General features: G+C 46.7%; 2 protein-coding genes across 5 annotated transcripts; one reads left to right on the forward strand and one right to left on the reverse strand.

The window, feature by feature from the left end:
- Positions 1 to 1,496: 1,496 nt before the first annotated feature.
- LOC116943013 (uncharacterized) lies at positions 1,497 to 8,545 on the forward strand. Its single transcript, XM_032955610.2, has 5 exons — positions 1,497 to 1,780; positions 2,210 to 2,311; positions 3,894 to 4,411; positions 6,398 to 6,484; positions 7,168 to 8,545. The coding sequence occupies exons 3-5, from the start codon at positions 3,895 to 3,897 to the stop codon at positions 7,740 to 7,742; spliced, it is 1,179 nt and encodes a 392-aa protein (XP_032811501.2). The 5' UTR covers positions 1,497 to 1,780; positions 2,210 to 2,311; position 3,894; the 3' UTR covers positions 7,743 to 8,545.
- Positions 5,021 to 15,069, reverse strand: LOC116942581 (uncharacterized). 4 transcript variants are annotated; one of them, XM_032954661.2, is made up of 7 exons: positions 14,875 to 15,069; positions 13,728 to 14,241; positions 13,408 to 13,494; positions 13,205 to 13,291; positions 12,558 to 12,629; positions 11,542 to 11,652; positions 5,021 to 10,417 (listed from the first exon to the last, which is right to left on the reverse strand). In XM_032954661.2, exons 2-7 carry the CDS (start codon positions 14,236 to 14,238, stop codon positions 9,762 to 9,764), a joined length of 1,524 nt encoding a protein of 507 aa, XP_032810552.2. In that variant the 5' UTR covers positions 14,239 to 14,241; positions 14,875 to 15,069; the 3' UTR covers positions 5,021 to 9,761. The 4 variants fall into 4 exon arrangements, with proteins under 4 accessions (XP_032810552.2, XP_032810569.2, XP_032810561.2 ...); XM_032954678.2 differs by having other exon boundaries at positions 13,205 to 13,249; positions 14,875 to 15,067; XM_032954670.2 differs by having other exon boundaries at positions 11,542 to 11,649; positions 14,875 to 15,067.
- Positions 15,070 to 19,771: the final 4,702 nt, after the last annotated feature.

Raw genomic sequence — 19,771 nt, forward strand, 5'->3', positions numbered from 1 at the left:
CTGTCAACCCATACGGTTTACCCGTATTCTTGTAACAGGTAAATTAAGTTTTCATGTCCATACAGCTGTTCCAATACGGGCAAAAAAAAGTAACCGCCACTTCTTTCAAATGTTTCCTGCCGTTGGTTTTCACACCTGATGATGACTGCTTGTGTTACAGTCGAAACGTCGTGAGAATTTTTATTGTTTTATATATAATTTATTATTTTATTGTTTCCCTTCAACGTGACTTTACCGAAAGAACCAAGAATATATATTGTCTATTTGTTTTGAGTTTCTCCCTTGTGATGGGACTGCCTCATAAGAGTCACCCAACATTGGAGAGCAGTGGGGTTTTTTTTATTGGCATTACCTAAATAATCTTTATTTTAAACTATGAAACTGTTTTTTTTATTTTACCAGGTAAGACCCACTTAGCCATAGAGCTCTTTTTTTTAGAAGCGATCTGGCCACAAACGTTAGCAAAACGAAGTGGCTTATCACGTGGAAATGTATCGCAGTCGCCAAATACTCTAAACGCGTGATGTTGATTCTAAATGTGGAGAGGAAAACCGAAGGACCCGGAAAAAAATCCACGCGATCACGGGGAGAGAGAGATGCAAACCCCAAATCTACAGCAGGCGTGAGGTTTGGGATCGAACCCATAAGCACAATTAACATAAAATTAACACATTGGTAAATAATACTGTAACCTGAATGGAAAAATATATAACGGAAAAAAATATATAATAGGTGACGTTTCGGACAATGGCCCTTTTTAATGGCACATAAATGCAACTGTTCATCTTGCCCCCCCTCCTCGCCTCCATCCTCCACCGCCTCTATCCCCCCCCCCCCCGCCTTAAACCCCTCCGCCTCCATCCCCCCCTCCGCCTCCATCCCCCCTCCGCCTCCACCTCCCCCCTCCACCCCCCCTCTGCCCCCCCCTCTGCCCCCCCTCCGCCTCCACCCCCCTCCGCCTCCACCCCCCCCCTCTGCCCCCCCCCTCCGCCTCCATCCCCCCCCGCCTCCACCCCCCCCTCTGCCCCCCCCTCCGCCTCCATCCCCCCCCCTCTGCCCCCCCCTCCGCCTCCACCCCCCCTCCGCCTCCACCCCCCCTCTGCCCCCCCTCCGCCTCCATCCCCCCCGCCTCCACCCCCCCTCCGCCTCCACCCCCCCCTCTGCCCCCCCCTCTGCCCCCCCTCCGCCTCCACCCCCCTCCGCCTCCACCCCCCCCCCTCCGCCTCCACCCCCCCTCTGCCCCCCCTCCGCCTCCATCCCCCCCGCCTCCACCCCCCCTCCGCCCCCACCTCCACCCCCCCCCCCCTCTGCCCCCCCCTCTGCCCCCCCCTCCGCCTCCACCCCCCTCCGCCTCCACCCCCCCCCTCTGCCCCCCCCTCCGCCTCCACCCCCCCCCCCGCCACCCCCCGCCTCCATCCCCCTCCCCCCACCTCCCTCGCCTTAACCCCCCCCCCACCCCCCCGCAATACTTCCCCCCCCACCCCCTTCCCCACCAACCTCCAACCAACCCCCAGGCAAGGTGGCGCCGCTCTTCGCACGCGCCACGATGACGTCGCGCGCCGCGGTCCACCAATGGGAATCCGAGCCGTCGTCGTCGCGGCGCGCCTCTGTCGACGAGGCGAGGAGGCGAGGGGCAGTCAGGCTTTGGGGGTCCCTTTAAGGGGCTTTATTATTATTACTGTTATATTGCGTTGGAAACTACCGCAGCAGCAGCAGCAGCAACAACAACAAATATTTACACCACTTTTCTTTTATTAACCCCAAAAAGTTCTTCCACGAGGTAAGCGATTTTTTTTTCCTCTCACTCGCGTCTGATTTTATATATTTTTTTATTATTATTATTATGTTTATATATTTATTTATTTTAAGAACAAAAAACACGTAAACCTATTTACAGGGCGGCTTAATTCGTTTTGATCAGCGCGCGCGCGCGCGCGTGTGTGCCCTTGTTGCCCAACGCGCCTGCTTACGGTGCGCAGCGCACGCGCGCCGCTGACAAATCTCGCGTGGATTGATGGGGAACCTGAAGCCAGACAGGTTCGAGCCTGGGATAATCACGCCGGTGGTTGTTTACGGATTGTCGTCGGGGGCTTGGTGGTGGTGGTGGTGGTGGACTTGCATATGCTCCCGTGGATTTACAATAGAACCGTACGTGACTCGTGCAAAGTGATCGGCGGTCGATGGTGTCATTTGACGTCGTGTGATGCAGAATACATCTTCATCATCATCGTCGTCGTCGCCGCGTAAGGTTAAAGGTCGCCGAACTCGCCATCAAGGTTCGAACACCCGGCTGCGGCTATTGGAACAAGAGGTGACCTTTCCGAAACACATTCATCCCCTCCCCCACCCACCGCCTCTGTCCACCCAGCGGTGCATTATGATTGTGGACCCACGCCCCGAGCTACGGATGGGTTCGCGTGTGATGGGGGTCAAGTGTGGGCACGCCGACCTTACTGGACCGTCTGTGAAAACATACCCCTGTAAGATTATCGGATTCCTCCGATTTGAATAAATAATTCAGGCACTGGCCTCTTGAGAAAACGTCTGCGCCAGAGTGGAGGAGCCCCGTGTAGTGGACGCCCTTCTGCTAGCGGTGGTGTGAGCAAGGGCAATTGCAGGGTTGCAACTCTACCTAATTTATATCCGATGTGTTTTGCATACAAGGACACACACCAGACCTCGGGACCTCTCAAACAAAATTGAGCCCCCCCCCCCCCCCCCGTTAATGGACCGTATTGCCAGCTTGTAGTTTCGCGTGCAGAACAGCAGTAAGTGGAAAACGTGCAGTGAGAGCATTCACGCTCTGCGGCCCTGTTATGCTGTAACATTCGGTTCAATGAAACACTTTTTCACCGCACCAAGACAATGGTCACCCTTGGTGTACGCTCAAAGTACCGCATAGAACAGTGCTCTTCATTGCAAGGCCCGCAGACCACTGGTGGCCTCAAGTGCGCTCCCCCCCCCCTATAATATACAAACGTGAAAACAGCCCATCATGCGTGCTGTCAAACCCAATGGTTTCACATGTGCGGCGACCCCTCACACTGATGTCTTATCGACGAAAGTGCCCTACCCACCACCTCTAAAAATTAGTGAAGAACACTGGCAAAGACAAAGAGTCCAGCGACCAAGGCCAGATACTGTTAGGGCAGATGTTTTTTTTATGTTGCTTATCGATTGTGACGCAGCAGCGGGATCAGGCAGAAGGTAGAAAGCCAGATAAAGATAGGATCTCAACTCGTTCTCTTCCCTTAAATAGTGTAACCGATCATCCACACCCAAATCACTTTATTGCCTCGCCTCCCCCTAATTGGTTCCCATCACACATTCGTGACTAACAAAGATTGAGTCGATTCTAACCAAGCGTAGAGTAACATTTCCAGCATCCCCAAATCATTGTAACCCGGACAATCGCATCCACAGCTCAGGCCAATTCAGTCTATAGCTGAGTATCGGCTGGCTTATTTTGGAGGATTCATTACTGATTTAGGTTTGATTATCCGAATAATCACATAGCAATTGGGGTAAAAAAATATCCCCCTCTGTTCCCACGTGTGTTGGCTTGGCATAACGAGCCGTGCAACACTGGATTTGGCTTGTAGGGGTATTCTGCCTTTGGAAGACATAATGTGGGGACAGCTGCCATTGTTAAACGTGCCTGAGTAATTGACTACAAAAACGTAGCAGATGAAAATATAGTCAAGTAGTCGGTCGATAGTCCCAACTCTAATTCGCTCGATTACAGCACAGACTAACCTAAAACCAGAGTCAGTTGGTCACTTAAACAAAATCTGGAATCTCATGGCATTTCCCAAACGGGATGCTTAAAATAAATAATTACCCGAGACATTACATGTATTTTCTTGTTGGAACTGCCCACTACATCCCATCAGAATGGCGTACACAGTGACCACCCCGGTGCTGGAGCCGAGCAGTGACTTCCCAGCATGGCTGGAGGCCCAGGGCGTAAACGAGGAGGTGGCCCAGGCCATGAACTCGGAGCTGGGCATCCGGGACTACGGGGTCCTGCGCGCCTGCATCAGGGACGGCCTCGTGCGGGCCGAGCTGTTGGCCACGGCGCGCGACCGCCTGCCCTTCGGCTTCTATGCCGTGCTGCGGCAGGTGGTGAAGGCCCTGCAGGGCACCGAGCCCCACGACCCCGCTTCCTCTCCTGGTGACGTGACGCTGGGAGGCCTGGTGGACGTGCTGCTCGCGCTGTTCAGCGGCTTGAGCCGAGAGCTGCTGCTATCTGTGCAGAGGCTGGGAGCCATGGAGAACCCTGAAATTTGCGTTGCTGACTGCACTCCATCTACAGCGGATGTTGAATACAAGAACCTGGCAGTCAATGAAGAGCTGCCCTCAGAGGAGAGGAATGAATTATCCACACACAGTGAGCACCTGCTGCAAGGAGGTAATGCTCTAAAATCCTCAAGGGATTATATGTTTGACGACTGTTTGACAGAGATGAGACCACTTGGTAATGTTTTGCAGAGGTCACATAGTGACAAATTTTGTCCAAGTCAGTGGATACTTTTTACACTATGGCAGGGACCAATCTACTTTTAATACTCATTTCATGTACATGGGAAAGCCTCACCGAGTCCTTCTTGTTCACGTTTGGCCAGTTCTTTCGTAACGTGGAAAGAAATTGGAGCGTCCAAAAAAAAACCCATGAGTACAAGTGAATAATCCTCAACATTTTACGGATATGAGTCCAGAGTCCACTTGCTGTACCGCCAGATCTCACCAGCTGAGTAAGTTGCAGGTCTTGTAGCACGTGATTTACAGCCCTATATTTTATAAAATAGGGCACAGCGCCATGCAAATAGCAAATCAAATGCATTGTGCACAGTTATTCCATAAGGAATTTGGAACCCAAGACAATGGACCGGTCAGATGAGTTGACAGTCCAGATCCCAGATGTAGATTCCAGCCCCAGCTTCACCCTTTGCCAGGTTAAAGGACAACTCCATGATGGGATGGCAACACTCGCAAATTAAAGTACACACACATACACCAATATGTAAATGTTCTTTATTTATATATATAACAAAATGAGAGCCCATTGAGACTAAAACTCTTGTTTTTAACATGGAGACATGGGTTTATACGAGAGCTAACAACCTGTCGTTTCATAACCTATGATCCCCACGTGGCTAGTTTGACAGTCTCAACCCATTCACTGAATCAGTCACTGCACTTTGCGACACACCTTCAACACGATTAAACAAATTATGATATCGTCACAATACATTATATACACACATGGTATATTACACACATGCTATCGTCATGGTGTCATCTTGCCATCAGGTATGACAGTGCATGACAGCAGGTTGCAACACTCCAAGCAACAACTTAGCCAATACAAATAGTTAAACACTCGTGGGAAGTGATTTTTTGCATCTACCACTCACAATGGCAGCTGCCATTCACCACTAAGTGGTGGCAACGTCACCACGGCACTTGTGGCGAGTCGAGGTGCATCTACCACGACTCTCTCTCAAAATACATGTAGCTCAGGAGCCCAGCCAAGCAACCGAATAGTTTTTTTTACCTGAAGATGCCTCATCTCTGCTTTTGAATTTGCATCATGGCCATATGCTGTGGTTTCAAGTCTTGCCGATTACCACAATGTAGGAGCATCTCTGGTGCTCACAGTTCACAGCCACGTCTGCTGCTGTGCTGGAGATTCCTCCAGTCTAAAGATTCTGATGTCAATCTGCAAATGACTCTCCTTGTCTTCTGAGTTCTCACTTAGTTAAAAAAAATTATAAACTCCAGTAACATATCCCCCTCCAGTCAATGCAGTTGATCATGACTTGAATAAGGTGAACCATAGACAATGCCTATAGCAAGTGGGATGCGGGAGTGGAGGGGGGGGGAAATAATCTACTGTAATCATAACTACCCGGCTATAAATCCAGCTCTTGTCCCAAGAACCTCCTGGATGACCTTATTGACCTTATTTATAACAATAATAATGCAATTTATAATGCTCCCAATATTTCCTGGACATAATTGTCCACGGCTCGAGGCCGCGCGGAGCCTTCTATACAAAAAAGCCACAACACTACACGTATGCTACACTGTGTACATGCATAATACAATTCACATATGTATACACACTATAACTGGCTCGGTGCTTAAAAGTATTTTGTTTCTCACGTTTCCCTTGTAAATAATAATTGCAGTCTTCGTGGTTTCTCACTTGGTAAAATAAAGGTAACCGACAGTTGCGCAAGATCGGTATTCAACAATTCGGTCATCGTACACATCTCACAAGTGGACAGAATGCTTTTAATGTGCAATGCATCTCAGTCGACAGTGAGGAGCGAATGCCAAATCATTGTGCATTTCGTTAAATAACCATTTGTGAACACGTGGCTCTGCGCAGAATACACGGGAGAAGTTGCAGCTTTGGTTTCCGAAGACTCCAGTCCAAACCAAGCGTTGCACAAAATAAAATTGGAAGACCAAGATGGTAAGAAACAATCCCATTTGAAATATAGATTTTGACAAAAAGTTAAAATGTTTTTTTGTTCTTCACTTTTATCCCAGGTTATACTCCAATTATTCTCGCTGGCAACATTCGATAAAAAATATATATAATATTTGGAACACGGGCAGTGAGCAGTACACATTGCCATGTGTTAGAGTATAGCCTGGAAGATGTCGCAGAAACAACTTCTGAAATCACTTCACTAGGTTTCTTTATCCACACTATAGGCACATATTTGGTGGCCCTGCAAAGCTTGTTCATTGCATATCAGTTAAATCTAAATGTGGCATTTACAGAAAGTGGAACAAAAACATATTTGGTGAAACTTTTTAACATGTTTATTTTTTCATGCCATTGATGACGGCTCATTTATCTAACCTTTGAGCCACCCGGCCACCTAAAAAAAGTTGTGTTTTTATATTTAAAGGAACATGGGGCAGTACTCACATTTTGGCAGTCGTACAAAGTGGTGGCTATCTTAAGATACTGCACGCACTCTAGGTGATTTGGCCTTAGGCTATTTGGAATGACGCCCTTTTAATGCAGCTCGTAACAACACCATCGGAGACGCATCGGCACAAGCTTATCATCTACTGCCTCAACTTTCATCAAGTTAAATAAAAAATAACTTTGTTCATTGTGTATCTCCCTCATGATAAACACAGACATGTGCATCAATGGACGACCTTCAGATCTTGACTTCCAGTCCATGAACACGACCATGGGCTGCATCTCTCACACATCGCTGCAGATGCCGGAGGCTGGTGAGGAGACATGGGCGGGCATAGGCCGGGAAACCGTGGAGCCTCAAATGATGCCAATACCCCAATACCACCCTCTTGATGGCGGCGGCGGTGGTGGTCAGGGGGTCATTCAGTGGGGTGAGGAGAGGCCCTACTCTTGCAAGATGTGCGTACAAACCTTCACATCGGAAGCCCACCTTAACGTGCACCTGCGCACGCACATGGCCACGAGGCCATTCCGCTGCGTCACGTGCGGCAGGTGCTTCTCAAACAGTAGCAGTCTGAATGTCCACGAGCGGACACACATGGTTGAGAAGCCGTATTGCTGCAGCGTATGCGCGCAGACCTTCTCGCATCTCAGCAGCCTCAAGCGGCACCAGCGCACGCACACGGGTGAGAAGCCCTATCACTGTGATGTATGTGGACAGGCCTTCACGAACAAGCGCAACATGAAGTACCATCGAAGCAAGCACGAGGAAATGGCGCTGCCGCAGTGATGACAACTCTTGGCACAATGGTCTGGTGGACAGGTGTGCATGTAGTGGGTTCGTGCGCAGCGTCCCGTGAAATGCGCGGAGAAAGATTGACAGAGACACGGGTCTCCCTGCTGTGCAGATGTAATTTTCTTATTGACAACCCTGCGTTGTATTACAGCCACACTGATTGATACCAGTAAAAGTAAGTCCAATCATGTGATGCATGTCAGCAGGGGGGGCATGTTTATCTGGTAGACTAGCATTCTGCTTTGGCACAACTAAACCACAGCCAGGCATAAAAATGTGAATCAGGGCTTTTTTTCTGGCTGTCAGACTTTATTTCAGCTGGCAAGGCCCACTAACAAAAGCAGCTCTGTTAAAAGGATAACCAGCCCAAGACTATCAGTCACAGGGGCAGTTACAGGACAATGCCAGTTGAAATGAAAGCAATTCACTCTGCAGTAGAGACAAATTCGTACAAAATCTGTGAATGGTGCTCATGCTCCCAGCATGAAGTTGCCTTGATGAAGATTTGTTAAATGGTACAGCAGTGACACCTTAGTGTCTAATAAAGCTCAGTCCCGAAACAAAGCCTTGGAATGCCTCCAAATTAACTTTTGGTTGCATTTTCTTTTAATCCAATGTGGATTTTTTAAAAATCTAGAATCTGGTTGACGAGTTTTATTTTTCTAACTTATGACAATCGTAAAATATTTGCTGTTGAGATCAGAATGGTAATGTAAAGTGGAACAGAATCATGGCAAATCGTTGTAATCATGAAAATTGTTGCTATTGGAATTGAAATAAATGTATAAATAACCCAATTTATACTGCGCACAATATTTTACAGACATGAGTGACTGAGGCGCGGAGCCAAGCTACATGTGACTAAAGCCAGGCAATAGACGTGGGACCTTTAAAGTGTTTCTAACCAGTAGATGTGCTGCAAATGTGTAGCGGAAATGGCGTTTCAGATGGCGGGGGCTGCCACGGAGAAACGATGCCTGGCATCGACGGCCCTAGTCCTTGGTATAGAGAGGAGGTTATGAGTGGCACTGTGGGGAGTTCTACTGTGGAGCTGTAGTGTAGGGTGACTGGAGTGAAGATATGGTGGAGAACCAAAAGTAGGAAGTGTGGTGGCAAAGGCAGGTGATCTTGCATTTGGCCCTGCTGGTTGGAGGAATACATGGGGTGCAGTGTTTGGCACCATGTCTTTTAAACTTGGCGACCCGAGTTCCGATCCTCGGCCATGGCCAGCATTAGTGGCGAGTGATAACTGAACCCGTCCTGGGACCTTCACCTCCTGTGCCAACCTAACCTGCCTGATACAGCGTGGGGAAGCCCTAATTCAGCAATTGATTTACAAAGGGTTGCAAACTATGTAAATTACTGAGGTTCAGGATAACGGCAACCATTAATGATTTTTTTATGAAGGGATTTTTTTCCAAACCATTGGCCAAAGAAAGTGGTTTGAAAGATAATTTAGGGAGAAGCAATGTATGACTTTCCTTGTGAACGTTTGTAACAACGATTTATAATTTGACAAATAACTCGTGCTATAAAATTGTCGAATAAATCTTAATCGATTAGAATACTTGTCCCTGACATTTACTCCTATACCCTAAATCCTAGGAAACATGGTATGTAGAAAAATAACTTTTTTTTAAACTTTCTGAAAAAAAATCCAGTTTTTGCAATGTCCAAACATGATTTCATTAATATATTTGGACTAAATGCACACCACCACAGCCATTTCCAAAAAGGCAGTGCAAATGACAATTTCAATGTACATAGTATCTAAATGCAATCAAATCTTGATGAATTTACCAACAGCAGATCAAATTTGAAAATAGAACAGCGAGGATAGAGGTTTTAACCAAGGAAAGTTTGCATAGGGCAGCACCCCTGTAGTGATGTGGAAGTCCCCGTGTCTCAGTATTAATACCGAGGGTCACACACAACCCATTTCGTGTTTGAAGGTACGCACCAGCACCAATGCACAACCGTGCATCACTGCGGTGGCAGAGGTTGTGGCGGTGTCTAGCTCAGGTGCTTGCCTTGGTGGTATATCATGTTGGGCTTGCTCGTGAACGCCTGGCCGCATACTCCGCAGCGGTATGGCTTCTCGCCGGTGTGCATGCGCTGATGTCGTTTGAGGCTGTTGGGCTGCGTGAACGCCTGGCCGCACACTCCGCAGCGGTATGGCTTCTCGCCTGTGTGGGTCCGCTCGTGGATGTTCAGGTTGGTGCTGCTGGAAAAGCCTCGGCCGCACATGGCGCATATGTAGAGCTTTTCGCACGTGTGCTTGTGCAGGTGGACGTTGAGCATGGCGTTCTGTGTGAAACCCTGGCCGCACAGGTTGCAGAAGTACAGCTTGTTGCCTCTGGTGGGCGCGGCTGGCTGTTGCGCGATGATAGAAGCTCTGGGCTGAGCGGACTGCTCCTGCATGTCTGGTTTCATTTCCGCGAAGCAGCGGTCAATACGAATGCCGTTGCCGGTCATTGCGGTGACCGCCGTTGTTACCGGCGGTGTTATCGTCGCTGTCGTTGGCGGAACTGTCCTGGAAACGTGGCTGCCAGCAGACAGACCTTGTGTGGTTCCGTCGTGTGGGGATGATGAAGTTACGACTTGACTGCCGACTTGCATCGGCATCACGAGACGGATGAAACCCGAAGAGGGCTCAACAGTCTCCTCGTCTGAGAAGAAGAAGATCGTGTTTGTACATCAGAAAAATCCGAATTATTGTAAATTGGCAGATAAACACAGGATCGCCACTTGCTGTGTAACTATGAAATGCAACTATTCAACACATCGATAATGATGCGGTTCCTAGTACAATTATCAATCTTGGATCACACTCTATTTTATGTTCCTGTCTGACATGCGTCGACTGGCAAAAAGGAATACAAGGGAGATATAAAAAAGAAAAAATGAAATGAATGCATCGTATGCTTCCACAAGTCTCACTTCAGAGTAAAAAAAATTGGTTTGTAAAGCATCTCAATATGATCGGATCTCAAGACACTATAAGGATGGGGCACCAATGCACTTTCAAGCACAAATCCTAATCCACGCCTTTCTCCTCGCCATCGTCCACCCTCATTCTGCCCGAGGCATGTCACAATTCATCAATTCATTGATTAAAAATAGATTTGTGCACTCACGAAACCCATATAAAATTATGTGTCAAAGAAACGATGCTTTTTGATCTTATGGAGCTGTATAATTGAGACCGTAAAAGCAAGATGAAAATAATCGATGCTTGAATTGTGTCCCCGAATCTTTGACAATTAATGGATCAATTTATTTAGATTGATCTTTACACTTACGAAGCATGTGTCAAATAACGTGTGCAAGCAATAATTTTTGATTTATGCAAAAAATACACAATTACAAGACGTTAACTCTATATCTTTGGAAATAGTTACATTTGCAGACTCTAAACTGCCACTTCTGACTTACAAAATCAGCTCATCCAGAAATCCATCATACCTCAGTTGACAGGCTAAAGGTTTGTATTCCTTGTGTGCTGTATTCATCTGCCACGCCATCAATGGAAGTGATGAAAACTAATGCCGTCACAGCTGAGTGAAGTTTCATATATGCCCCGTCTGGAACTCAAATTAGGCTTGGGGTTACCGCTTTTGAGTGGACAGTCCCATCGCGACTCTTGATTAGTCTCAAGAGTTCAAACGAATTAATCTGCAAGCACCATTAAAATCTTTACAATGTTGACGCTATATAAATGAAATTATTATTCAATTTGACTTCCTCTCACTTTCCCCTCTCGCCCCCATCTTCCCTCCCCATCGCTCCTCACCTAGCTGCTCTAGGGCAGGAATGGCCACAGAGTCTCTGGCCCCCGTCTCCTCGCACTTGGCACGGTCGCTCCAATGTATGTCTCCGTGCGTTGACACCAATGCCTCTTCTGCTGCAACGGAACGGTGGCCATGGCAATCGTAAAACGACAACCGCCGTGCGATCAATCCGATCATCAGTGTGAATTTAGGTGAACATAAGTCAGATTAGCTACACGTGGATTACAACCCTTTGTCGATCCACTGCCTTGATCATTGAGCACCCATACCGTGCGAGACATGGGAGCTATTTGGCCGTACTTTGCCACGCTGGTAAGTGCAAGTTGAAGGTAGTGAGCAAAGACGTTGGAGTACTGTACAGGACCATACAATGGATGTTTCTGCACTGCCCTCTGCTGATAATAAGTCACTTGAACAGATACCTCAATGGTGCCCTCTAAGTCACCAAATTGTTCACAGATCCTCCTACTGAGAACATGTGCAGAACTATATTTGGTGTAATGTTTTTATTGAGTGTGCAATCATCGGTGACCAAGCTGAGACTTTCAATTGACTATACTTAAGAAACCGGTTTAAATACAGGCAGCTGCCTGTATTTAAACTCAGGTTCCCAACTGTGCCAGCTTAGTACTGACCTTTAAAAGGCCACTTGGCCACCTCTTTATTTGTCAACTTTTTAATAATGTTCCAGTTTTGCTACGGTCCCAGAAGCTACGTGCCTAGGATTAACTGTGGTCCAAGTTTAAAGCTTCATTAAAGATCATTAAAGAAACGTCGTGAGAATTTTATTGTCTTATTTTATTATTTTATTCTCATTCTACGTGACTTTACCGAAAGAACCAAAGAAGAGGCAAAAAAGGCTTAACCATGAAGTTCAGGCGCTCCGTCATAACGTTCTAGCAACAGATTACACAGTGATGTCACTGGAGTACCATAATAACGTGCTTGATCGGCTACTTCCAAGTCTACTGTTCATCTGTGAATGCCCATTTGTGATGAATGTATGTGGACACTTTACCTTCTGGGGCCTCCGTTTTTATCTGCACCATCGAGTCGTCTGCGACTGAAGCCGAGGTCACTCCCATCTTGTCTGAAATAAAATTAAAAACACAGCTGCCATCAATGCTGATATCGTCATCATAAGCCATGATCTGTCTGCTGCTGAATGAAGGCCATACTTACTAGTCCCACAATGCAACAGTCCATCTTAGTACCTGTAACCAGTGGTGAAGATTCTGACTGCTGTCCTAGTCAGCCACCTAGGTGGCTTTTCCACAGACCAATCCCAGATGAATTTCTCAGTCAACCTAGATCTATCAAAACCGTGCAGTATACGCGATGAAGTTCAGCAATATACCTCATCTCGCTACAAATCAATTCCTCCCACCCAAACACAGATGCCAATTTCCAGACCGTCTGAGTCAAGCCTGGGAAGGTCGCAACCCTACGGCCACCTTAAATACGATGGCACATTCGTTATCCATGTTTGATGGACTTGTGCCCAACAGTTACCATTTTCAACACGTAAACTTATATCAGATTTCATTCCATCACGATCCTAATTAGCTTCAGGTGTGAAGCCATCAGTGCACACCCCTTGGCCGTCCCCAACTCACAGCCTCTGTATGGACAGCAGCAGCTCCCAGCTCAGCAATCGGGACTTACCATGAAGCTCGTTTAAAGCCATCTCTCCTGATCCTTGCTCCAGTGCTTGAGGAAACAGCAAAGGGGTTACAGAATTGGAAATCATACCTGAAAAAAACAATGGGCCTAAATAACATCCAGACACAAACGATACAATATAATTTCGGCACAAAATGTAGCTAAGAAATGCTGGACACAATTGTTAAAACAAGTAAAAGCTGTACCTTGAAGGGGTTCCAATTTAATTTGGTCCGCAGTGATAGCGGAGTTGGTGTCATCCGAGGCTGGAATTAAGGTTTCCTCCGACTCCCCTGCACCATTCCAAAACCACATGGGAAACATAAATAATATTTTACATATATAAATCCACTGCATTTTCCCCTAAAACGTATAATAAATTACAGCTGTATCATTGGCTGATTATCAAGGGGTACGGCGTAGTATTATCAATTACATTTATAGTTTGTAAAGTAACATTACACAATCAAAAGCACTGTACGATGCAAAACAAATCTAAAAAGGTGGGTACACAATTTGGCATTACCATTTTGTTCAAACTGATCCATTTCTGCTGGCTCATCTTCAGAAGTAACACGAGCTGCCGACAAAGAAGAATCCACTCGGCGTTTCCGATCGTCCCCGTTACCCAGCCTCCGCGCGGACAGCAGCAGCTCCCGGCTCAAGCCGCTCAACAGCGCGAGCAGCACCTCCACCAGGCCTCCCAGGGTCACGTCGCCAGGGGCGGAAGCGGCGGCGGCGGCGGCGTCGTCCCAGCGCGGAATCCCAGAACCATCGTGGGGCTCGGCGCCCCGCAGGGCCTTCACCACCTGCCGCAGCACGGCGTAGAAGCCGAAGGGCAGGCGGTCGCGCGCCGCGGCCAGCAGCTCGGCCCGCACGAGGCCGTCCCCGACGCAGGCGCGCAGGACCCCGTAGTCCCGGATGCCCAGCTCGGAGTCCATGGCCCGGGCCACCTCCGCGTTCACGCCCTGCGCCTCCAGCCACGCCGGGAAGTCCCCGCTCGGCTCCGGCACCGGGGTGGCCACCGCGCACGCCATATCCTGGTGGGATCCAAAGAGAGACTGTGTTCCAAGTCAATTGTTCGGACTTTATGGTGAACTAAATGGGGTGGGGGGTTGCAATGGATGCATTAAGGCACTGCTGTTTAAAAGTTTGGTTCACCAAAGGATAAATGTCTCGCTACTCAAGTGAACATAGGGGGTGGGTTGCTCATCTCTAACGGTGACCCAAAGCCAACAATGGTAATTCCACATTCCAGCGGCAGAGGCAGGCGTTACGTGGAACTCCTGCCTTGGTTTACCGTATTCAATCCATTGCGTCATACAATTCACTCGCACGCCGTGCTACACGACTTTATTTCAACGTATTCAACTTTTTAACAATGCTAATTCATTCACACGCGAGACGGTGAACCCTTTCTGGCAATAAAACAGCTGTTAAGAAGATGTTCAAAACACCAAACAGAAAAAAAACACTTTCGCGAGGAACCGTGATGAACGTGCAAACAAAAAACATCAACCAGATAATTGTCCTCGCCACAAGGACTGCGTGACACCACTGTACAGCTACTTGTGAATACATTCACCGCAAGTACGCAACTACCCTAAAAAAAATGCCTCGCCTTTAAAAATTACGTTTTTTTTCTTTTAGACAGCTTCCTTCCTTTCACTCACCCTCTCGAGAAGCACGTCAATGATGGGACGCCTGCTCCCACCCACGTCGACGCTTACTTGAATTTATTTACTTTGTAAATGCATCTTCAATGCACAACTTTTGTTTGCGCGGTGCGAAGGGGTGCCCGGAACTCGTTGACACGTGGCGCCTGCTGGACGAGGCGATTCGAGAGTTTAGGGACCGCGGAGTTTTTGACCGACACAAATCAATATATATATTTTTTAAATCGCCATTCATTTCTACAGGGCATATATTTTTTTTGTCACTGGTTTGCAATTTTGTCAACAAAAGCCATATCAGACATTAAATATATCGAATAGGCGTAACCATTGGTTCGCTGCAGCTGAAAGACTCTACAAAAGCGCGTGCGCCCGGCATTTGAGGGCCTGACACATTTTTGTAGTGGGTGCAATTGTTTAACAGCTATTTCAGACATTAAATACATCTAAATCGGCATAATCATTGGTTCACTGCAGCTCAACGACTCAGTCCCTACAAAGGCGTGTAGTGAAGTTAGGCGATATCCCGTGTTTGCGCGGCATTTGAAGGCCTGACACATTTTTGTAGTGAGTGCAATTGTGAACAATAGCCATATCAGACATTAAATACATCTAAATCGGCATAATCATTGGTTCACTGCAGCTCAAAGACTGTCCCTACAAAGGTGTGTTAAGTTAGGAGTTATTCCAGGCCTTGAAGACCAGAACCGGTGATTTTGCCGATGTGTTCAGGAAGGCAATTTCCATATTCGGACAGCAGAGTGAAGAAGAAAGCTTCTTATTCATATTCTTGTTTCGTTCGGTAAAGTCACGTAGAAGGGAAACAATTAAATAATAAAAATATAAAACAATAAAATTATCACGACGTTTCGACTGCAACACAAGCAATCATCATCAGGTGTGAAAACCACAGCAAGACATTTTTTGTAAAAAAGTTGCGGTTTATTTTTGTTTTTAACGTTAGCACCACGGAGAGCGACTTGGCTATTCAGATGGACGAGTCCATCCATGTTCGGAAAAGAGGAGGGGGGAGACGAAAATAATGGATGCGGTCTGAAAGCCACCGTAAGCGTGAACAATCAATTAAGACCCGAAATGGTTTATCAAATCCTTACAATTATTGCTAAGCCAGAATCCATCTTCTCGGTTGAAATTGTCTGTGTTTGTATATGTGGATAGCCTCATGAACGAATCTCTCATGGTAGTCAGATGGCTTGCAGAGAACCTCTGTCTTGAAGAAGTCAATGTTTCTGGCTTGGCAGGGTAGTGCATAATTGGGTGGCATGGCATCTTTCATGGCATTCGTTTCTCCGTCATTCGTTAAGTTTGTCCCAGCGAAAATGTGAGGGTGACAGATCTGAGCTGTAAGGTGGATGGATGGGCGGTGGGGGGGGGGGGGGTTTCAGAAGCGACCTGGCCACAAATTATAGATCAACGAAGTGGCATAGAATGTGGAAGTGTCTAGCGGACAAATATTCCAATGCGTGGTGTTGATTCTAACTATGTAGGGAAAAAAATCGGACCCGGATACAAAAATCCACGCGACCATGGGGAGAGACACCGCAAACTCCAAATATATACAGCAAGCACTAGGGTCGGGATCGAACCCACAACCTCCCGCGTACCATGCGAGGTAGTTAACATCTCGCCACCGTGGCTCCGCGCCCTGCTCATCACGAACACTTCGGCATCTGGGAGGGAAGCACCGGCATTCCCACTTCGTGTTTGAACCCAGCGCCTGAATGTAAGAGGCTCATTGCCCTGACATGCCGAGTGGTTGTGGCGATGCATGCCCGTAACCCCGTTACTGTGGAGGCGAGGGCTGGTGGGTCGCACAAATGTTCACGTGGGCGTCGAGGTGCCATTACCGTACTGCCTCGCCAGGAAACGGCGGTACAGTAAGTCGACCGATCACCAAGTTTCCGTCTCTACAGGGTTGAGTGTTACCCCCTCGCACACGTAAGTTTTCTCCGGGTGCTCCAGTTTCCTCCCACATGAAAACACTCGTTGATTGGCAAAAAAATCCTTAAAATAAAATCCCAATTGCAGGACCCTCCTGAAAACAAAAAGTCATTTGATTCAGTATGGCAGTGATGTCACAATAGACAATATTTTTACACACACCCACCGCTCCCCCAATCTCCCAACCCCAGCAGAACCAAGGCATGTATCACATCCAGGCAGATGTCACAAGCCCGTTGGATCATTCCGTGACTTCAGCTCATCGAGCCCATACTTGTGTTTGAGCTGCAGCTCCTCAATAGGCCGACTGTCCACGTTTCAGTGTTTTCCCACGTGTTAAGAGAAATATTCAACCCTGCCAGGTAAACTATCGAAGACGGTCGCCGTATCACGCTTCTGCATAAGTCTGGAACGTTCTTCCTCCCGATATTAGGAAGCCACTGGAGCGATGCATTTTTAAATCATCTCGATTGAAAACTAATTTCATTAACACTGCTTTTTATATTCTTAGTTTTTTCGGTAAAGTCACGTTGAAGGGAAACAACAAAATAATAAAATATATATAAAACAATAAAAAATTCTCACGACGTTTCGACCATAACTCAAACGGTCATCTTCAGGTGTGTTGGTTTGCATAAATTTATTTTTAAACGGCGCATTTATTTATTTAAAAAACGTTAGCGCCACGCGCAACGATTTGGCAGTTTATTTAGGACTAGTCCATCTATATTCTGAAAAGAGGAGGGGGGAGACGAATTTTTTTTTATATATATAATGTATGCTGTCTGAAAGCCACTGTAAGCGTGAACAATCAATTAAGACCTGAAATGGTTTATCAAATCTTTCCAATGATTGCTAAGATAGAATCCATCTTCTCGGTTGAAATTGTCTCTGTGCTTGTATATGTGGATAGCCTCATGAACGAATCTCTCATGGAAGCCAGATGGCTTACAAAGAACCTCTGTCTTGGAAAAGTCAATGGCATGTGAGCCTACTGAATTAGAACAATGATCTGCCACGGCCGAGGTGTTGGTCCTACCGTGTTTAAGGTCTGCTTTGTGTTCACGAATGCGGTCCGAGACATGGGGTTTGGTTTCTCCAATGTAACTACTACCACAGAGGCAACTTAGTTTGTAGACACCAGGGTATTGTATGTCCGGAATCACATCTTTTACAGACGGAACCAGATCACGGATTTTATGTAATGTGTTGAAACGGACCTGGATCTTGTGTTTATTCAAGATTTTGGAGATCTTTTTTGCGATCCCCGCAATGTAGGGTAAAGTGATGGTTTTGAAAGGCTCCTCAAGAGGGTTCTTCTTCATGGTTTGAGTGATAGCTTTGCGGATTGTATAGTCGGAGTAACCATTAGCCCTAAGAGCTTGGTGTACGTGCTTGAGTTCACTGCTTATGTGTTCCTGGTCGGATATGCATTGGGCTCTATGATACAGAGTCTTGATGAGAGAATTCTTCTGTGATGGATGGTGGTGGGAATCCGGTTTCAGATAAGCATGCGTATGGGTAGCTTTCCTGTAGACAGAGTGGCTCATTGAACCATCAGGTCTCTTTTTAATTAGGACATCCAAAAAAGGTATCTTGCCATCTATTTCGACTTCCATGGTAAATCTGATGGCTGGGTGTATGGAATTGATGTGGTCGAAGAAGGAACATGTAGACAATATGACTGCCTCTTCAGCTGCTACTATGTCGACCAAATGTAAGGAAAACCTGATTTCCAAATTTAACCTCCTCTTCAACAAAAGACCGGACCCACACACCAAAAAGTTAGATGTTAACAAAGTCGTAATTAATCGCAGTAACAGTTCTATTTCCGATGGTCTGAAATCCGTTTTAGCTAAAGGTCTAAACTTTGCAGTCACACCTAAACACATACCAGTTAATGATATAATTGCCCAAGTAGATGTTGCTCTCAGGGGCCTGGGTCACATCGCTGCAGACGTAGCAAGATCTGAAATCGCTGCAACCCTCAAAAACGCTAAGATGCCAGCTAGCAACCTCAGCAAAGATGAGCGTTTTGAATTATATAAATTAAAAAAGAGGAATGATATTGTAGTCCTCTCAGCTGACAAAGGCAATGCTACTGTCATCATGGATAAAATAGAATACAACAAAATTAAATAATTACTCGACGATGGTAGTTATACAAAAATAAAAAGAGATCCCACCAACAGCCTCGTCACACAAACCAACAAAATAATTTCTGATTCAACCGCATTAATTGATCAATCTAAACAGTTTTTGTTGAAACCTTCTGCTGCCAGGCCACCAAGATTATACGGCTTACCAAAAATACATAAAGTAGATACACCCCTTCGTCCCATAGTCTCTACTATCGGCTCCCCCACCTACAAACTAGCTCGTTTTTTGTCTGAAATCCTGCGTCCTTTCACTGGAAAGACCACCTCTGCGGTACAAAATTCTACTCACCTGGTATCGACAATCAAGGGTATTTCCCTGTCCCCAGACGACCTGCTTGTCAGTTTTGATGTAGTTTCCTTATTCACCAAGGTTCCTGTACCTGACACCATTGCAATCATTGAAGACTTGGTTCATCAAGGACTAAACATTGAGGTACCCCCCCTGGTGAGACACTGTTTAACCAATACATACTTCACTTGGAATGGAACTTTCTACAAACAAACTGAGGGCACCCCAATGGGCTCCCCCCTTTCTCCAGTTATAGCTAACATTTTCATGGAGAAATTTGAGACTGACGCCATCCAGACTGCCACTCTGCGCCCAACCTTATGGAAGAGGTACGTGGATGACACTATTGTCATCTGGCCACATTGCCGGCCTGCTCTAGACCAATTCTTCGACCACATCAATTCCATACACCCAGCCATCAGATTTACCATGGAAGTCGAAATAGATGGCAAGATACCTTTTTTGGATCTCCTAATTAAAAAGAGAC

This window comes from Petromyzon marinus, chromosome 1 (genome assembly GCF_048934315.1).
Source record: "Petromyzon marinus isolate PM22_M1 ecotype Great Lakes invasive population chromosome 1, UKy_Petmar_22M1.pri1.0, whole genome shotgun sequence".
Classification (NCBI taxonomy): Eukaryota; Metazoa; Chordata; class Hyperoartia; order Petromyzontiformes; family Petromyzontidae; genus Petromyzon; species Petromyzon marinus.

Excerpts from the sequence above, each read along its gene's own strand:
- LOC116943013 (XM_032955610.2), top strand. The coding sequence starts at position 3,895 with ATGGCGTACACAGTGACCACCCCGGTGCTGGAGCCGAGCAGTGACTTC. Across the intron at positions 4,412-6,397 it reads TGAGCACCTGCTGCAAGGAG|AATACACGGGAGAAGTTGCA; the intron begins GTAATGCTCTAA and ends GGCTCTGCGCAG. Across the intron at positions 6,485-7,167 it reads AAAATTGGAAGACCAAGATG|ACATGTGCATCAATGGACGA; the intron begins GTAAGAAACAAT and ends TGATAAACACAG.
- LOC116942581 (XM_032954661.2), bottom strand. The coding sequence starts at position 14,238 with ATGGCGTGCGCGGTGGCCACCCCGGTGCCGGAGCCGAGCGGGGACTTC. Across the intron at positions 13,292-13,407 it reads TAAATTGGAACCCCTTCAAG|GTATGATTTCCAATTCTGTA; the intron begins GTACAGCTTTTA and ends TGTTTTTTTCAG. Across the intron at positions 12,630-13,204 it reads GGCTTTAAACGAGCTTCATG|ACAAGATGGGAGTGACCTCG; the intron begins GTAAGTCCCGAT and ends ATTTTATTTCAG.